The 18,757-nt window shown below is 45.4% G+C and overlaps 1 protein-coding gene across 10 annotated transcripts in view; it reads left to right on the top strand.

Annotated features, from left to right (window-relative positions):
* The window catches only part of ACAD10 (acyl-CoA dehydrogenase family member 10), a 51,587-nt gene that overhangs the window by 6,522 nt on the left and 26,308 nt on the right, over window positions 1–18,757 (top strand). For 9 of the 10 annotated variants that reach the window (XM_066370886.1, XM_066370891.1, XM_066370885.1 and 6 more), the window contains 5 exons: window positions 7,788–7,936; window positions 9,670–9,864; window positions 13,547–13,705; window positions 15,545–15,704; window positions 17,404–17,545. In XM_066370886.1, the coding sequence (XP_066226983.1) occupies window positions 7,788–7,936; window positions 9,670–9,864; window positions 13,547–13,705; window positions 15,545–15,704; window positions 17,404–17,545 (805 nt within the window). The remainder of the gene's footprint in view (window positions 1–7,787; window positions 7,937–9,669; window positions 9,865–13,546; window positions 13,706–15,544; window positions 15,705–17,403; window positions 17,546–18,757) is intronic. The other variant, XM_066370892.1, reaches the window with a different exon arrangement.

Here is an 18,757-nt window from a genome sequence, read left to right as displayed (position 1 = left end):
AGAGAGAGAGAGAGAGAGAGGAGACAGAGAGAGAGAAGGGGGAGGAGCTGGAAGCATCCACTCCCATATGTGCCTTGACCAGGCAAGCCCAGGGTTTCGAACCGGCGACCTCAGCATTTCCAGGTCGACGCTTTATCCACTGCGCCACCACAGGTCAGGCTCTGATCTTTTTTTAAAAATTGATTTTAGTGAGAGAGGAAGGGAGAGAGAGACAGGAACATTCCTGTATGCGCCCTGACCCAGGATCAAACTGGCAACCTCTTGCTTTGGGATGATGATCTAACCAACTGAGCTGTCCAGGCAGGACCATCTGATTCTTTTCCTCAAAAATTTTAAAAATTGATTTGAGAGAGAGAGGGAGGTAGAGAGAGACAAACATCAATTTGTTGTTCCACTTATTCATGCAATCATCGGTTGATTCTTGTATATGCCCTGACTGGGATCGAACCCACAACATTGGCGTATTGGGATGATGCTCTACCAGTGGTCTGCAAACTCATTAGTCAACAGAGCCAAATATCAACAGTACAACGATTGAAATTTCTTTTGAGAGCCAAATTTTTTAAACTTAAACTATATAGGTGGGTACATTCCTTATTGAGGTAGTACAACACGTGGTATTTTGTGGAAGAGCCACACTCAAAGAGCCAAAGAGCCACATGTGGCTCGCGAGCCACAGTTTGCCGACCAGGGCTAACCAACTAAGCCACCTGGAAGAGCCTTTCTTTATCAGCCCCCTCCTGGTTTGACATTTTTCCTACTTAGTTCAACTGACTTAAGTTTGAGTTGTTTGGGCTCTAGGTGTTAGAAAACCTAAGGAAACAGTGACTGAAACAAGATAGGGTTTATTTCTTTTGCACCTGAAAGCCCAGGTATAGGGCCTGGGGCCAGTATGTTGTGTTGCTCTGTGATATTAGTATAGATTCAGGCTCCTTCCATTGTGTTGCTTTGTTGTGAGTTCATTTCCAGTTTCACTTCATGGTCTGTCTTGGCTGTTTCACCTGCTGCCATTACATTCTCATTCCAGCCAGCAGGAAGGAAAAAGGGCCTAACAGCTGTCCCTATCCTTTTGACCTCCTGTAGTGGCTGAGTGGGCAGTTCTGCGTGCTAAATCAATGCATGTGCAGGTTTCCTGTGCTTCGTGGTAAAACATTATTCAACTATGCAAACCGGCTAAGTGAGCTATTTATTTAAAAAAAAATTTTTTTAAGCTCCAGCAGCAGCTGGGCCCTCAGCCTTTATTCCTCCACTCCGGTTCTTCTTGCTTTTACCACAGGGCTTTTCCAAACACCTCACGAGTCATGGTACTCCTCCACCCCAACCTTCATATTTGGCAGACAGAGAACCTGAAGATTACTGGGCAGGAATCCTCTTGACATTCTCTGGAATATGTTGAGAACCTATTGGGTTTTCTCCATGCCCACTGCCTCTACCCATTTATATCCCTGTCTCTTCCTGCCTGCATGATCAATTGGCCTCCTAACTCTGCTCTCTGCCTCTGGCTCTCTGGCTTTTCCACCACCCTCCATACAGCCTCCAGAACTACCTTTCTTTTTTTTTTTTTTTAAATTGTGGGAGAGTCAGAGAGAGGGACAGATAGGGACAGACAGACAGGAAGGGAGAGAGATGAGAAACATCAATTCTTCGTTGCATCCTTAGTTGTTCATTGATTGATTTCTCATATGTGCCTTGACCTGGGGGGCTACAGCAGATCGAGGGACCCCTTGCTTGAGCCAGTGACCTTGGGCTCAAGCTGGTGAGCCTTGCCCAAACCAGATGAACCCGTGCTCAAGCTGGAAACCTTGGGGTCTCGAACTGGGTCTTCCATATCCCAGTCTGATGCTCTATCCACTGCGCCACTGCCTGGTCAGGCCAGAACTACCTTTCTTTTTGTTTGTTTGTTTGTTTGTTTGTTTACAGAGACAGAGAGAGAGTCAGAGAGGGGGATAGACAGGAACAGACAGACAGGAACGGAGAGATGAGAAGCATCAATCATCAGTTTCTCATTGCGCATTGCAACACCTTAGTTGTTCATTGACTGCTTTCTCATATGTGCCTTGACCGCGGGCCTTTAGCAGACCGAGTAACCCCTTGCTGGAGCCAGCGACCTTGGGTCCAAGCTGGTGAGCTTTGCTCAAACCAGATGAGCCCGCGCTCAAGCTGGCGACCTTGGGGTCTCAAACCTGGGTCCTTCCGCATCCCAGTCTGACGCTCTATCCACTGCACCACCGCCTGGTCAGGCCTTTCTTTTTTTTTTTTAATAAAGACTTTTAAAAAAAGATTTTTTTTGGCCCTGGCCGGTTTGCTCAGTGGTAGAGCGTCGGCCTGGCGTGCAGAAGTCCCGGGTTCGATTCCCGGCCAGGGCACACAGGAGAAGCGCCCATTTGCTTCTCCACCCTTCCCCCTCTCCTTCCTCTCTGTCTCTCTCTTCCCCTCCCGCAGCCGAGGCTCCATTGGAGCAAAGATGGCCCGGGCGCTGGGGATGGCTCCTTGGCCTCTGCCCCAGGCGCTAGAGTGGCTCTGGTCACAACAGAGCGACGCCCCGGAGGGGCAGAGCGCCCCCTGGTGGGCAGAGCGTTGCCCCTGGTGGGCGTGCCGGGTGGATCCCGGTCGGGCACATGCGGGAGTCTGTCTGACTGTCTCTCCCTGTTTCCAGCTTCAGAAAAATACAAAAAAAAAAAAAAAGATTTTTTTTTTTTAATTCATTTTAGAGAGGGGAGAGAGGGAGAGAGAGAAGGGGGGAGGAGCAGTAAGCATTGATTCCCATATATGCCTTGACCAGGCAAGCCCAGGATTTTGAACCAGTGACCTCAGCGTTCCAGATCGACGCTTAATCCACTGGGCCACCACAGGTCAAGCCAGAACTACCTTTCTAAAACATAGATCTTATCCTTTCCCTCCTCTGCGTCAAATCCTTGATTGTCTGCACTTTGTCCCTTAACTTAGTTCCAGAAGGTTTCGCCTGATATTCAGCACCTTTCACACTTAGCCCCTGTATCTTCCTGTCATACCATTTCCCACCGAGGGTCTGTGTTTCAGCCACCGTAGATTACTCAATGTTCTCTCCAATTTGCCAAACACTTTTATAGCCCAGTGCCTCTGCAAGTTCTGTTCCCTCTGCTGGCAGCTCTCTTCCTGCCTCCTCTGCCTGTTCAAATCCTACTCATACCTTTAATGACAAGCTCAGTGGAATCTTACTCAGCTCAGGGCCTGCAATCTTTTGAGCACTCAATAAATCTTATGGTTGTGATAAGCAAGTACTAGAATTAAGATTGCCTTCAGCCTGACCAGGCGGAGGCTCAGTGGATAGAGCGTCGACTGGGATGTGGAGGACACAGGTTCGAGACACTGAGGTCGCCAGCTCATCTGGTTTGAGCAAAGCTCACCACCTTGAGCCCAAGGTCATTGGCTCGAGCAAAGGGTTACTCAGTCTGCTGTAGCCCCGTGGTCAAGGCACATATGAGAAATCAATCAATGAACAACTAAGGAACCACAACGAAGAATTGATGTTTCTCATCTCTCTCCCTTCCTGTCTGTCTGTCCCTATCTGTCCCTCTCTCTGACTCTCCCACCAAAAATAAATAAATAAATAAATAAATAAATAAATAAATAAATAAAAAGATTGCTTCCAATACCATACTCTTAATATTTTTTTACAGTTAAACCAGGGGTCAGTCCACTACAGCCTGTGGGCCAGATCTGGCCTGCTAGTATAGGGTTTTAGTGTATGGCTTGTCAACCAAGAATGGTTTTTATGTTTTGAAATAGTTGAAAAATGTCAAAACAAGAGTAATATTATGTGACATGTGAAAATTATACAAAATTCAAATTTGTGTCCCTAAAAATGAAGTTATTTTGAAACAGCCATGCTCGTTGGTTTACATTTTGTTCACGTCTGGCCCTTTTCAGGAAATTTGCCAACTTCTGATTTGAACTGCTGGTTTACTATCAAATTAGTATACACATGACAAAAATTGAGAGTGCAACCCAAACCACTTAGCATTGTATTCAGGGTGTATAATATGGTCAGACTGTTTAATTTTTGTTAGTGTGATGGCTGAAAATGCACTCTCTGTATTCTCTTTTTCTCTCTTGCAGTTATTTTAATATTTGAGTTGAGCTCTGTTTTGGTATATTTATTGGTTATTCATTTTTTCCTTTCTGAGAATGGCTATTTTTGTTGCTGATTTGCAGTAATAACCTGTTGATATTTTCTTGCAAATATTTTCTCCCTTCTATGGCTTGTCATTTATTTTATATGTAGTGTTTTGCCATATCAAAGTTGGGTGTTTTGTTTTGTTTAAGAAAAGTTGGCACTCAGTGGTAGAGCGTCGGCCTGGCATGCAGGAGTCCCGAGTTTGATTCCCGGCCAGGGCACACAAGAGAAGTGCCCATCAGCTTCTCCACCCCTCCCCCTCTCCTTCCTCTCTGTCTCTCTCTTCCCCTCCTGCAGCTGAGGCTCCATTGGAGCAAAGATGGCCCGAGTGCTGAGGATGGCTTTGTGGCCTCTGCCTCAGGCGCTAGAATGGCTCTGGATGCAACAGAGCGACTCCCCAGATGGGCAGAGCATCACCCCCTGGTGGGCATGCCAGGTGGATCCCGATCAGGCACATGCGGGAGTCTGACTGCCTCCCCGTTTCCAGCTTCGGAAAAATGCAAAAAAGAAAAAAAAAAGAAAAAAGAAAAGTTGGCAGATACCTTTATTGCTTTGGGGGTGGGGGTGTTCAGGACATCTTGATGTGGCAGCCGCTTCCTTTTCACCATCCCAGGCTTCTGACTCTGCTGGATAGTCAGGTGGCGGCCCTGGGCAGATCCATTTGGCACTTGTCCTTGTGGATCTTATGCAGGATGCTGCCCCCGGTGACCTGGGCCTCTTGTTGATTGATGGTGGTCTGCATGTTGGAGGTGGCTGGCTTCCACTGGCCGGATCTTGGCTTCATTGCGACCACACCTCTGCAGTCAGCTGCGGGCTCCACACCCACGGTCTTGCTCTGAATCAGCTGGTTTGCAGAGAATGGAGTTACAGGCTTTTTGACTACTGGCTTCGGTGCTGCAGATCAGCTTGCTGCTCTTGCTGAGGGAGCTGGAGCGGTTCTGCACACCTGCCCCTTGCAGGTGCGTAGACTTGGCAACAGCTCCGAGCACTGCAGATGCTGGAGATGGAAAGAGCCAAACTTTTCATTTTCAGTGTCATCAAAATCACTTGTGTTTTTCTTGATGGCATGAGCTTTATGAGTCTTGGCTAAGAAAATCTCTTCTTCAAGTTTATAAAGATGTTCTGTGTTGTTTTCTTTCTAAGTTTTTGAGGGTTTTTTCTGATTTGGAATTTTCTCTATTGGGAATTGATTTTTGTGATGGTGTGCAAGAGAGATTTAATTTTTTTTTTCATATTGAAACTCAAGTTGTGCTAGCCTCATTTATTGAATAGTTAGTGCTAAATGTGTATAAAATGCAAAGGTACATTTCTGCTGCCACCTCCACCCTTCCCTGGTGGTCCCAGGCTCCATTGGTTATCACTGTGAAATGGTTCTTGTTTATCCTTAAAAAAATTGCACATGTATATGTAAAAATACACACACATATACATACATACATACACACACACTCTTGTGTATGTATATGTATGTGTGTATAAAATGTGTATGCACAGATTGGATCATACTCTACAAACTTTTCCCTACTTTTCCTTTTTTTGATTCAGTAGAGTATCTTGGCAATTTTTTTTTTAATTTTCTATTGATTTGAGAGAAAAGGGGGGAAGGAGAGAGAAAGAGAGAGAGGCATCAACTTATTGTTCCACTTGTTCCATTTAGTTGTGCACTTACTGGTTGCTTCTCCTATGTGCCCTGACCAGGGATCAAACCTGCGACCTTGGTGTGCCAGTACAATGCTCTATCCACTAAGCCACCCAGTCAAGGCCTCTTAGCAACTGTTTTACATCACTAGGCATTGGTATAGTTCAGGGGTTAGCAAACTTTAGTTTTTTAAAGATTTTATTTATTCATGAGAGAGAGGAGAAAGAGAGGAGCAGGAAGCATAAACTCCCATATGTGCCTTGACTGGGTAAGCCCAGGATTTTGAACCTGTGACCTCAGCTTTCCAGGTTGACATTTTATCCACTGTGCCACCACAGGTCAGGCCTGGGGTTAACAAACTTTTAAAATAAAGCGTTAGATAGGCTCTGAGAGCCGTATGTCTCTGTCTCAACTATTGAACTCTACTGTTGTAGGGAGAAAGCAGTGATAGACAATAGTAAAAGAATAAGTGTGTTTGTGTTCCAATAAAACTTTATTTACAAAAACAGATGGGAGACAGATTTGGCCCTCAGGCCACATTTTGCCAGTCTGTGGTCTAGTTCAGCGATTTTCAACTGGTATGCTGCAAGAATTTTTAAAATATGCAATACTTGACTATTTAGTCAGGGACACTGACTTTTTTTCTTTCTTAGATGGATTGTCAAATAAGAAAATGACAATAGCCATATGGTATGAATAAATCAAAATTATACCTTTTTTTTTAATCAGATCAGCAAATAATGTATTTTTTGGCGTGCCACAGAATCTCAGTAATTAGTTTATATGTGCCATGAGATGGAAAAGGTTGAAAATTGCTATTCTAGTCTTAACATCTGTGTGGTATTCCTTTATATGGATCTACCATCATTGATTTAATTAGCTCTTGATTAATATATTTAAATATTTTTATTACAAGCAATTCTGCACAGCTCGTACATACTCTTTGCTTACTTTTATAAATACATGTGTTAGAGAAATTCCTAGAAGTGGAATTGCTACATTAATGTATGTGCATTTATAACTGTGCTCTCCATTGAGGTAGTACTTGTTTATAATCCTGCCAACACTACCGGAGGGAGCCAATTTCCTTCCATACCAGCCAACTCTGAGACCATGAAAGATATGATACCCTCTAGTTCTAAAATTAAAAAACTATTGCTATTTGGAATGAGTTTTAAAAGTCTTTCTGTTCTCAAAAGACATACTCTAAATTGATGACATTGGTTATTTCTAAGAATGAGGTTGCTTGTGATTTTAGTTTCTTTTTTATTCCTTTCTATTTTGTCTGAAATGTTTTCAATATATGGTCACTACTTTACAAACCAAAAGATAAGTGTAATTCTATTATTTTAGATATATTATGAATGTTTCATATATATATATAAGTACATATGTATTTGTCTCATAGCAGCTGCATTATAGAACAACCTTGTATAAGAAAAAGCAAGCCCTGTCCAAATGCTTCCAGTATATACACATGCCCATTGATCCACTGCCTTAGCTCTTAGCAGAGAGACATTTTTTTCTTTGTTCCACGAAAATGACATCCCCCAAGTGAATGCTTCCGTGTATTACTACAGTTTACAAAATGAAAGGCTTGTTTTGGAGTGCTGTCAGTCTGGTTTATTACCATGTGTACCTCCTTACTATGTGGCCAGGACTGTGTGAGTAACCTCATATATATGAGCCAGCTAATGAGAAACGAGAAACCAGGGAAGACAATTTCTAATGTGGCGTCCAGTGTCATCCCAAGCAGGTGGTAAGGACATGAAGCTTAGCAGCAGTGTCCCCGCAGTCACACAAATTAGTACTGCTGTTCCCTGGGAGATCTAAGGCTGAGATTTGCCTTTCCGGAATTTCTCCTAATTCCCAAGCGAACCCAGTTGGCACCCCAGTGAGGCCACAGGAACTGGTATGGTAATTCTCCGGAGCTCCCTAAACTCCAGCCCTTTGTTACTGGATTGGACTTATTGCCTATTTTACTTCCTATAGAATGGGAGGTACAAAACCGCATCCCTTCCGGAACAATATTGAAGGCCTTCATCTCAGGTGGCGAAAATGGGCCTTGGATGACATTTATGAGAGGAGAGCTAACAGAAGAGGATTTCTTACAAGAATTTGGGAGACTCTGCTCTGAAATTGTGAGTGATAAACACGCTTGAATTCCCATACTCTTCTCGCCTAGAGTAATGGCTGTAACACTCATCCATATTTATTAAACTGCAAATAAAGAAGTGAAAATTTAAAAATCCATTATAAGTTTTTAAACTGTTTCTTCCATCCCCAGGCACTCAACTTTAAGTGCAAATATGAATAAGTAAAACTCCTTTACTGAGCCCCTCCCGCAGCTACTGTTCATCCAAAACAGGAGCTGTCTGCATAATGGCTTTGATCAGAAAGCTGATTTAAGGCTATAATAACATTGAGCCTTTTCTCTCTGCTATGCATTTTTCTAAGCATTATTAACTCATGTAACCTTTACAAACATAATTCAAAATAGTAAATAAAGTTCTGTAAATGTTTGGTAGAGATGGTTGTACAACAATGAGTGTACTTACTGGCATTCAGCTTTACAGTTAAAGTGCTTAAAATAGTAAATTTTATGTTATTTATATTTTACCACAATTTAAAAATATATATAGTTTGGAAACATGCTAAGTGGGGGGGGGGGGGAAGCCAGCAAGAAAGACCGCAGACTGTGATTGCATTGATATGAAATGTCCAGAATAGGTAAATCTATAAGAAACAAAAGGATTAGTGGTTTGCTCAGACTGGGAGTATTTGAGGCGTGAGGGATTTGACTGCTAAGAGATATGAGATTTCTTTTTTGGGTGATGAAAATGTTCTAAGATTGATTGTGGTGATGGTTATGCATATATTACAAACCACTGAATTGTACAGTTTAAATGGGTGAGTTGTATGGTATGTGAATTGTATTTCATTAAAGCTGTTGTAAAATGTGTATGTGTACAAAATAGCAGACTTGCCTTTGTAGATTTTAAAACATGATCAAATAACTTTTCAAAAACCACACAGATTGAACTTTAAAAACATTGACCAAAAACTGCAGTTCATAATGGTGATGCTGAGGTCATTCAATATCTTCTGGGCCACTAAATACTAAATTACATCTACTTATTACGCTTTTAGAGTTAAATGTGTTCTCTTATGGTGTTGCTTCTTTTTAAAATTGATAACCCAGTAGTGAAATAAAGAACTCCTTTAATGCATCTTGATATAAATAGTTCCATTCTCTAATCATTGTAACTAATTCTAAGTCACTTCTTATCATTTTTTCTGTGTGTGACAAAGACAGAGAGAGAGACAGAGGGACAGATAGGGACAGACAGGCAGAAAGAGAGAGAGATGAGACGCATCAATTCTTTGTTGTGCCTCCTTAGTCTCCTTAGTTGTTCATTGATTACTTTCTCATATGTGCCTTGACTGGGGGACTACAGCAGAGCGATTGACCCCTTGCTCAAGTCATCAACCTTGGGCTCAAGCCAGTGACCCTGGGATTCAAGCCAACAACCTTGGACTCAAGCCAGCGACCATGGGGTCATGTCTGTGATCCCACACTCAAGCCAGAGACCCCACGCTCAAGCTGGTGAGCCCCCGCTCAAGCTGGCGAACTTGGGGTTTTGAACCTGGGTCCTCTGCATTTCAATCTGATGCTCTATCCACTGTGCCACCACCTGGTCAGGCACTTTTTATAATCTTATAAGCAAATTTCTACACTATGACTGAGGAAGAAGAATCCTCTTTAGGCAACAAGCCAAAGGCCAGGGCTTCTATAGCCAGGAAGCTGAGAATGCGTATTTGTCTCTGTCTTTACTCTTAATGATTGCCACTCTCCTTCCTGCCCCCATTCTAGGCAGAGACCTCTGTACCCGCGGACTCCTTCTTCTCTCTGCTGACCAGTGAGCAAGTGGCAAAGCAGCTGCCAGTGATGACTGAGGCCATCACTCAGATTCGGGCAAAAGGCCTCAAGACTGCAGTCTTGAGCAATAATTTTTATCTTTCCAATGGCAAAAGCTTTTTGCCCCTGGACCGGAAACAGTTTGATGTGGTAAGTTTGAAGCGATACAAAACAGTTATCAAAACAGTCTGTCCTTACTTAAGACACAACACTGAATGCTGCCTTTCAGCAGGTCTTGAGTGAATGGGCCTTTTTATTCAGACACTGACTAAGTTAGGTTTACACATAACAGGATGAAGAGAGAACTTTTAAAATATCTCTGAGCTCTTAGTGAAGTCAAACATTTATGGGATTTGACAACTGGTTGAAACCTCAGCTTTTGAGACTTCCTTATATACTCTAGATTTGAACCTTAGTCATCACATAACACACACACACTTCTGTCGGCCCTCTTTTTTTTCCCATCTGGACACTGCCTGGCTCCTTACCTGCTTTGATTGTTGGTTTCCCCACTCGTCTGCAAAGCTGCCCTCTTCCAAGCTTTCTCCCCTCCGAGGGCTCAGAGACCTCAGCCAGGATCCAGTCCTGTCTCGCAGTTTGCCAGCCCGGTGACCATGGCCGGCAGCCTTGCTTCCCTTGACCTGTTTCCTCACCTGTAATATAGGAATAGCAGTTTCGTGTTATAGGGCAGCTGTGCAGATCCCAGAGGATAATGCATGCAGAGCACTCTGCACAGTGTCTGGCCTATAGGTGAGGGTTCAATACAGAGATTCTTCCTATCAAGTGTGGGTATAGGTCTGATAATTTCATCTGGACAAATTAAGTTAGCCAGGCTCACACTGGGCTCTTCTACTAGGAACTACACCTGAAAAGATCTGTGTGTGTTTTTTAAAACAATAGACTTGTTTATTTGGACTGCCAGCTTTTCTGATGGGTTTTCATATTTTAGGTCTGTAAGAGACCTAGAGTTTTGAAAAACCATTTCTTCAAGAACAAGGGTTTAAGTGTGTGTTCTCTGAAGCTAAGTATAAGGCAGAAAAAAAAATTATTTTGATAGAGGTAGAGATAGTGTAACCACTCCTATGATCTCTGTCAACACTTGAGGCTCTTCCCGAACTCTTCAGACAGGAATCTGTCTCTGTTTAGGTGTACGTGGCTTTTTAAAAGAATTCATCTAATTTTTAAATTAAAATTTTTCACATTAGTTTTTATTCTAAAAGAACACATTACATAAACTTCACTATCTTTTTTTTTTAAGGGAGAGCAAGAGAGGGACAGACAGAAAGGGAGAGAAATGAGAAGCATAAACTCATAGTTGCAACACCTTAGTTGTTCACTGATTGCTTCTCATATGTGCCTTGCCCCAGGGGCACCAGCAGAGCCAGTGACACCTTGCTCAAGCCAGCAACCCTGCGCTCAAGCTCACGACCTCGGGGTTTTGAACCCAGGTCCTCAGCGTCCCAGGCTGACGCTCTACCCACTGTGCCACTGCCTGGTTGGCCTTAATTACTTTTAAGCGTATAATTCAGTAGTGTTAAGTGTACTCACAATGCTGTGAAACAAATCTCCAGAACTTTATCATCTTGCAAGGTAGAACAGAATGAGAAGAACAGAGGTTATATCAAACTTAAATCTTAAGGCCCTGGCCAGGTAGCTCAGTCGGTTAGAGCTTCATCCCGATATGCCAAAGTTGTGGGTTCACTCCTCAGGCAGAACACAAACCAGAATCAACCAATGAATGCTTGTATAAGTGGAACAACAAATTGACCTTTCTCTCTTCCTTCCTCTCTCTCTCTAAAAGTCAATTTTTATTTATTTATTTTATTTTATATTTTTACAGAGACAGAGAGTCAGAGAGAGGGATAGATAGGGACAGAGAGAGGAACAGAGAGAGATGAGAAGCATCAATCATCAGTTTTTCATTGCGACACCTTAGTTTATTGATTGCTTTCTCATATGTGCCTTGACCATGGGCTGTTACAGCAGACTGAGTAACCCCTTGCTTGAGCCAGCGACCTTGAGTCCAAGCTGGTGAGCTTTGCTCAAACCAGATGAGCCTGCACTTAAGCTGGCGACCTCGGGGTCTCAAACCTAGGTCTTCCGCATCCCAGTCCAACACTATCCACTGCGCCACCGCCTGGTCAGGCTAAAAGTCAATTAAAAATTTTTTTGTATTTTAGTGAGAGGAGGGGAAGCAGAGACAAACTCCCTTTTGTGCCTGACCAGGATCCACACGGCAAGCCCATAGGGGGTGATGCTGTACCCATCTGGGGCGTTGCTATGTTGCAACCTGAGCCATTTCTTAGCGCCTGAGGTGAGGTGAGGCGAGGCCGTGGAGCCATCCTCAGTGCCAAAGGCCAACTGGCTTGGAACAAGCCATGGCTGTGGGAGGAGAAGAGAAAGACAGGGAGAGAAAGAGAGGGGGAAGGGTGCAGAAGCAGATGGGCACTTCTCCTGTGTGCCCTGTCCAGAAATTAAACCCGGGACTTCCACAGGCCAGGCTGACGCTCTACCACTGAGCCAACTGGCCAGGGCCAAGTCAATTTTTTTAAAATCTTAAATTTTAAGAATTTTTTACTTCCCCAAAACATAACCGCCCACACAAAGAGACGTGTGCTTACTGGACTTGGCCCCGCTCCCCTGGGCTCTCGGCCCCCTCTCCTGTCTTGTCTCAACCTGCACCGCTGTGTGGCTTCCCTGAAGTGGGATACATTGATTGGTGTCTGATATGCTGGCTTCTGTGCTACCTACTACTGCCATTTTCTTTAGAAGGAGTTTCTTTGTCTTCCTTCAGCTCACTCAGGTCCTTAGGAGACCAGGAAGAGAAAGTCGAGAGAGCCTGTTGACTCAGGACATTTATTTAACAGAAAGGGCAGTTCTTGCCTAATGCTGAAAAGGCCAATGTGTAGCAGAGGGAGGGGCCCTCACTTTTGCCCTTGGTCTTGGAGAGCATGGGTCATCCCAAGAGTGAGCCAGGGATTGAGTTGTATTCTTAGGGCAGACCAGAGGCTATTTGTTACAGGCTGAGGTAACAAATGGTAGCTGAGGCCCACTTTATAGGAGCTTAAAGCCCTGGGGACAGTGGAAGAGAGGACTTCCAGGGGGTTTCTGGATCAGAGATGGCCTGATGCTCAGGTGGCTTTCTCAGGCTTCTCCTGAACCTCAGAAACCCTGTGGTTCCAGATCAGATACACAGTGGAAGCCAGGCTGTCAGGATACAGGAGGCTCTTTAAAAGAAAGGATGTGTCTTTGTCATTGGTGGTATCTTTGGTGTCAGCCCTCCTGTAGGATTTATTTGTATAAATTGAGAACGGCTGTTTTTTAACTCCTGAAATACAGACATTAAAGTTATGTTTCTTTTATAGCAGTAAAAAAGTGCCTTCTTTCTGAAAAAATTGTGAAATACTTTCCCTAAAACTGAAATGTACAGCTTTTCCTCTGCTCAGTGTAGGCACGGCATCTAACAGCAAAATGCTTTGTCATTTTGGAACTCGTTCAAGTTTTATTAAGTTTCACAACAACCATTAGGATAGGTAAGGCGGCTATTCCCACTGTACGAATGATGAAATGAGCCCCGCCGTGGCTTCTCTGTTTGCACAAGGCTGCTGTATCTGACCCAGAACTCTGATTTTCTGAGTTTGCCCCCAGGTTTTAATCCAGCATGTTCAAATCACTCAATTTTAAAAAGCAGCATCATTTTTTATCATAATACTCTTCAGTTACTTGTTATAACAAATCTCAACTGCCTTCCTTCTGCTCTTCCATGTACCAGCATGCACGTGGGAGCAGCACTTTTAGAGACATTTATTTCCTATTCCTCCCCCTCCCTCAGGTTGTAGAGTCCTGTGTGGAAGGTGTCTGTAAGCCAGACCCCTGGATATACAAGCTGTGCTTAGAGCGGCTCGGCCTGCAGCCTTCCGAGTCCATCTTTCTTGATGACCTTGGACACAATCTCAAAGCAGCTGCCAGCCTTGGTATCCGCACCATTAAGGTAACGTCACTGGTCTTTGAGCCCCTACTGTGCTCCAGGCACTGTGGAAGCATTTCTGTGCAGTCCTCTTACATTCAGAGTTGTATCAATAGCTGCCTTTAGTGGGCCCCCCTCCCCATGTTGCTGTAGTCTGTTAATTTTTTAATTATGAAATCTGTGTGACTAGCTGCTTGTGTTTTTTTGGGTTTTTTTGTTTGTTGTTTTTTTTACAGAGACAGTGAGAGAGAGAGAGGGATAGATAGGGACAGACAGACAGGAACGAAGAAAGATGAAAAGCATTAATCATTAGTTTTTCGTTGCGACACCTTAGTTGTTCATTGATTGCTTTCTCATATGTGCCTTGACCAGGGGGCTACAGCAGACCAAGTGACCCCTTGCTCGAGCCAGTGACCTTGGGTCCAAGCTGGTGAGCTTTGCTCAAACCAGATGAGCCTGCGCTCAAGCTGGCGACCTCGGGGTCTCGAACCTGGGTCCTTGTTATCCCAGTTCGACGCTCTATCCACTGCGCCACCGCCTGGTTAGGCTAGCTGCTTGTGTTTTTTTTTGTTTGTTTGTTTGTTTTTTACAGAGACAGAGAGTAAGTCAGAGAGAGGGATAGACAGGGACAGATAGACAGGAATGGAGAGAGATGAGAAGCATCAATCATTAGTTTTTCATTGCATGTTGCAACACCTTAGTTGTTCATTGATTGCTTTCTCATATGTGCCTTGACCGAGGGCCTTCAGCAGACCGAGTAACCCCTTGCTTGAGCCAGCGACCTTGGGTCCAAGCTGGTGAGCTTTGCTCAAACCAGATGAGTCTGCACTCAAGCTGGCGACCTCGGGGTTTCGAACCTGGGTCCTTCCGCATCCCAGTCTGACGCTCTATCCACTGCGCCACCTCCTGGTCAGGCGCTGCTTGTGTTTTTAATGGGAAGTTAAGACAAACATGCACTAAGAAGGCAGTTTGAGAAGAGTTACACCAAGGAGCTGAATGGCAGGCGTCAGACACTCGGGATGGCAGTCAGGCTGTCCTAGTGACACTTTTGGGGGGGATCCAGGAGCTCCCGGCCACATGGGCCACTATCGGTCATGGCTATGAAGCATGAGAAGCCACATGAGGTTTGTGTCCAGCTTTGACGTTTGCGTTCTCCTTTCGAAGCCGACAGGCTCAGGGGGACACGAGGGGTACTGTAGCACAACAGTCCTCCCTCCTGGCCCGAGGGAGCACCGTGGGCCCTTAACTGGGGCTATTCCCGGCAGATAGAAAGGTTAATGTGAGGCCCTGGCCGGTTGACTCAGCGGTAGAGCGTCGGCCCGGCGTGCAGGAGTCCCGGGTTCAATTCCCGGCCAGGGCACACAGGAGAGGCGCCCATTTGCTTCTCCACCCTTCCCCCTCTCCTTCCTCTCTGTCTCTCTCTTCCCCTCCCGCAGCGAGGCTCCATTGAAGCAAAGATGGCCCGGGCACTGGGGATGGCTCCTTGGCCTCTGCCCCAGGCGCTAGAATGGCTTTGGATGCAACAGAGCGACGCCCCAGAGGGGCAAAGCATCGCCCCCTGGTGGGCGTGCCGGGTGGATCCCGGTCGGGCGCATGCGGGTGTCTGTCTGACTGCCTCCCCGTTTCCAGCTTCGGAAAAATGAAAAAAAAAAAAAAAAAAGGTTAATGTGTTTAGGAATTAGACGGGAAGAGGAAACCCATTCTGTGCTTCCCCATTAGCAGAATATCCTGACTTTAAAGTCCTTGCTCAGAGAAGAACTGAGTTCTCAGATATTTTCTTCTAAAAATTTCCATCTTAGAGAACAGACAGGAAGAGAGGTCAGGGTTGACTGGTGGTGTCTTCAGTATTGTCTCTGAAACCAGGTTGATGACCCAGAGGTTGCAGTGAAGGAGTTAGAAGCGCTCTTGGGCTTTACCTTGAGGAAGGCTCCTCCAAACACTCGCCCCATGAGCAAGACGATGGAAATTCCAGTAGAGTCCTTAGAGAAGCACCTCAAAGCCTTGCTGGGGACCCGGACCACAGGTATTTAAGTGTCTGTATCTTGGTAACTCTTTCCAAGGCTAGGCTTTCAGTTCGTTCTCACTTCCTGACCCTCATGGAATGTGCCAGAGACAGAGACACAGTGTGGTGACGAAGGCAGCTAGTCAGCCCAGTGGGTTGGAGCACTGCTCTCAGTCTTGCTTGGGAAAAAGCATAAACCTATTTTTTGTGGATCCCCGAGAGTATACTTGCCCGCTCTGCCACTGAGGGTGTGATGTGGTCGCAGTCACCTACGAACAGCTGGCGAGGAGGGGAGGAACGTGGGGACTTCAGTGTGTGCTCAGGGGCATTTGAATGTTTCTGTTTTGGGTTTTTTTTGAGATGACAACCTGTTTGTAAAGGTGACTTAGAAGTTGCGTAAATACAGGGGTCCCCAAACTACGACCCGGCCCGCAGGCCACATGTGGCCCCCTGAGGCCATTTATCCAGCCCCCACTGCACTTCCGGAAGGGGCACCTCTTTCATTGGTGGTCAATGAAAGGAGCACATTGACCATCTCATTAGCCAAAAGCAGGCCCATAGTTCCCATTAAAATACTGGTCAGTTTCTTGATTTAAATTTACTTGTTTTTTATTTTAAATATTGTATTTGTTCCCGTTTTGTTTTTTTACTTTAAAATAAGATATGTGCAGTGTGCATAGGGATTTGTTCATAGTTTTTTTTATAGTCCGGCCCTCCAACGGTCTGAGGGACAGTGAACTGGCCCCCTGTGTAAAAAGTTTGGGGGCCCCTGCGTAAATATAAAATGTGCCAGGTTGTCTCTGTCTCTTCAAAGCTCCCACCCTCCTTCACATTCCCACTTGAGAAACAAGGTGCCTCAGGAGCCTTTGAAGAAATGTCTCCCTGGTGATGATGGTTTTACCTCACCCAGGCGATCCTAGAGAAAAACTGTGTGGAGCTTCACACGATGGTGTGTCCCAGGGATTGGCATTTTCTTAGGGCCCCTGCAGAGCCGCGGGGCCACCTGCCTCCCACCCAGGTACTCAGCAGGCCTGACCCTGCCTAGCTTCTGCGATCAGATGGAACCAGGTGTGTGCAGGTGGTATGGCCATAGACTGAGGAGCCCTTTCTGCCCAAACTCAGGCAAACTCCCTTTCCTGCTCTTCTGATCAAATGAAACGAATCTGTGTCCAGAGTTCAGCCCTGTTATGGAGCCGAGGGCTAATGAGGATGTTTTTGTGGGGAGACAGGGCTTAGCCCGCAGGGGTGGGAAATGGCATCCTGTGAAAGCAGCTCCGGCTCAGGCTGTGGGCCTCTGCGTCGCCCCTTTCAGCTGCCACGCCAGTGTCACACGTGGCCTGGCTGAGCACGGGCTGAGGGACGCACAAGGGCAGTTCTCAGGCTTAGAGCATTCCATTTAGCAGGATGGGTTGCCATGACTGTGCCCGAGGCTGGTAAACAGAACTGAAAAGCTTCCTGTCCCAGAGAAGGAGTTGGCAAGCAGGACCAAACTGGACACCCATATGGGGGGAATACGACTGTGGTGTAAATCCAGTGACCTTGCTACACTGTGGTGGCATGTGGTCCAGGACCCACGCTGGGGGGATGGTGCCGTTCCTACAGTGCGTCCTGAGGCAGGAGGTTATGTGTCCCAAATGCTGAACTCGGTAGAAACAAAGAATGTCTTTCCAGGTCTGCCCTTCAGCGCTGGTGTGAGTTTTCTTTGTTTTCAAATCTGCAGGCCCACTGGAACTTCGACAGTTTGATCACGGGCAGTCAAATCCAACTTACTTCATCAGGCTGGCCGAGCAACAGCTGGTTCTGAGGAAGAAGCCCCCAGGGACACTGCTTCCCTCTGCCCATGCAGTGGAGAGGGAATTCAGGTGAGGTCTCAGGGCCTGCGGCGCACTAACCACCCAGACCCTGAGCTGACAAGTCAGCGCTCTACTCAAGGCCTTGAGATTAAAACTACAAGTGTGAGGCCCTGGCCGGTTGACTCAGTGGTAGAGCATCGGCCTGGCGTGCAGAAGTCCCGGGTTCGATTCCTGGCCAGGGCACATAGGAGAAGCGCCCATTTGCTTCTCCACACCCCCCCTCCTTCCTCTCTGTCTCTCTCTTCCCCTCCCACAGCCAAGGCTCCATTGGAGCAAAGATGGCCTGGGCACTGGGATGGCTCCTTGGCCTCTGCCCCAGGCACTAGAGTGGCTCTGGTTGCGGCAGAGCATCGCCCCCTGGTGGGCAGAGCCTCGTGTCGGGTGAATCCTGGTCAGGCGCATGCGGGAGTCTGTCTGACTGTCTCTCCCCGTTTCCAGCTTCAGAAAAATACAAAAACAAAACAAAACAAAAAAAAACCCCAAAAAACTACAAGTGTGACCATCCAAAATTATTTCAATTTAGAACATGCAACCTAATTTTATTCATAAGTTTGTTTTCTTTTCTATACCTAAACTGTAGGAGACTAGACACTTTTGGAAGGGTAGTCAATCTTTTTATACCTACCACCCACTTTTGTATCTCTGTTAGTAGTAAAATTTTCTAACTGCCCACCGGTTCCATAGTAATGGTAATTTATAAAGTAGGGAAGTAACTTTACTTTATAAAATTTATAAAGCATGGTTACAGCAAGTTAAAGCATATAATAATAATTACTTACCAAGTACTTTATGTCAGATTTTCGCTAAGTTTGGCAGAATAAATCTGTTTATAAAACAACTTACTATAGTTAAAGCTATCTTTTTATTTATACTTTGGTTGCTCCGCTATTGCCCACCATGAAAGCTGGAATGCCCACTAGTGAGCGGTAGGGACCAGGTTGACTACCACTGTTCTAGATGAACAAAAGCATCATTAAGATACTCTTTAGTCTTACCCTTTAGTCCAGTGGTTCTCAAACTTTTTGAAGTCGGGGCACATTTAAAATCCTACAAAATGCCTGACCTGTGGTGACACAGTGGATAAAGCTTCGACCTAGAACGCTGAAGTCGCTGGTTCAAAACCCTGGGCTTGCCTGGTCAAGGCACATATGGGAGTTGATGCTTCTTGCTCCTCCCTTCTCTCTCTCTCTCTCTCTCTCTCTTCTCTCTAAAATGAATAAA

This window comes from Saccopteryx leptura, chromosome 2 (genome assembly GCF_036850995.1).
Source record: "Saccopteryx leptura isolate mSacLep1 chromosome 2, mSacLep1_pri_phased_curated, whole genome shotgun sequence".
Classification (NCBI taxonomy): Eukaryota; Metazoa; Chordata; class Mammalia; order Chiroptera; family Emballonuridae; genus Saccopteryx; species Saccopteryx leptura.
This window is presented reverse-complemented; position numbering and strand designations above follow the sequence as displayed.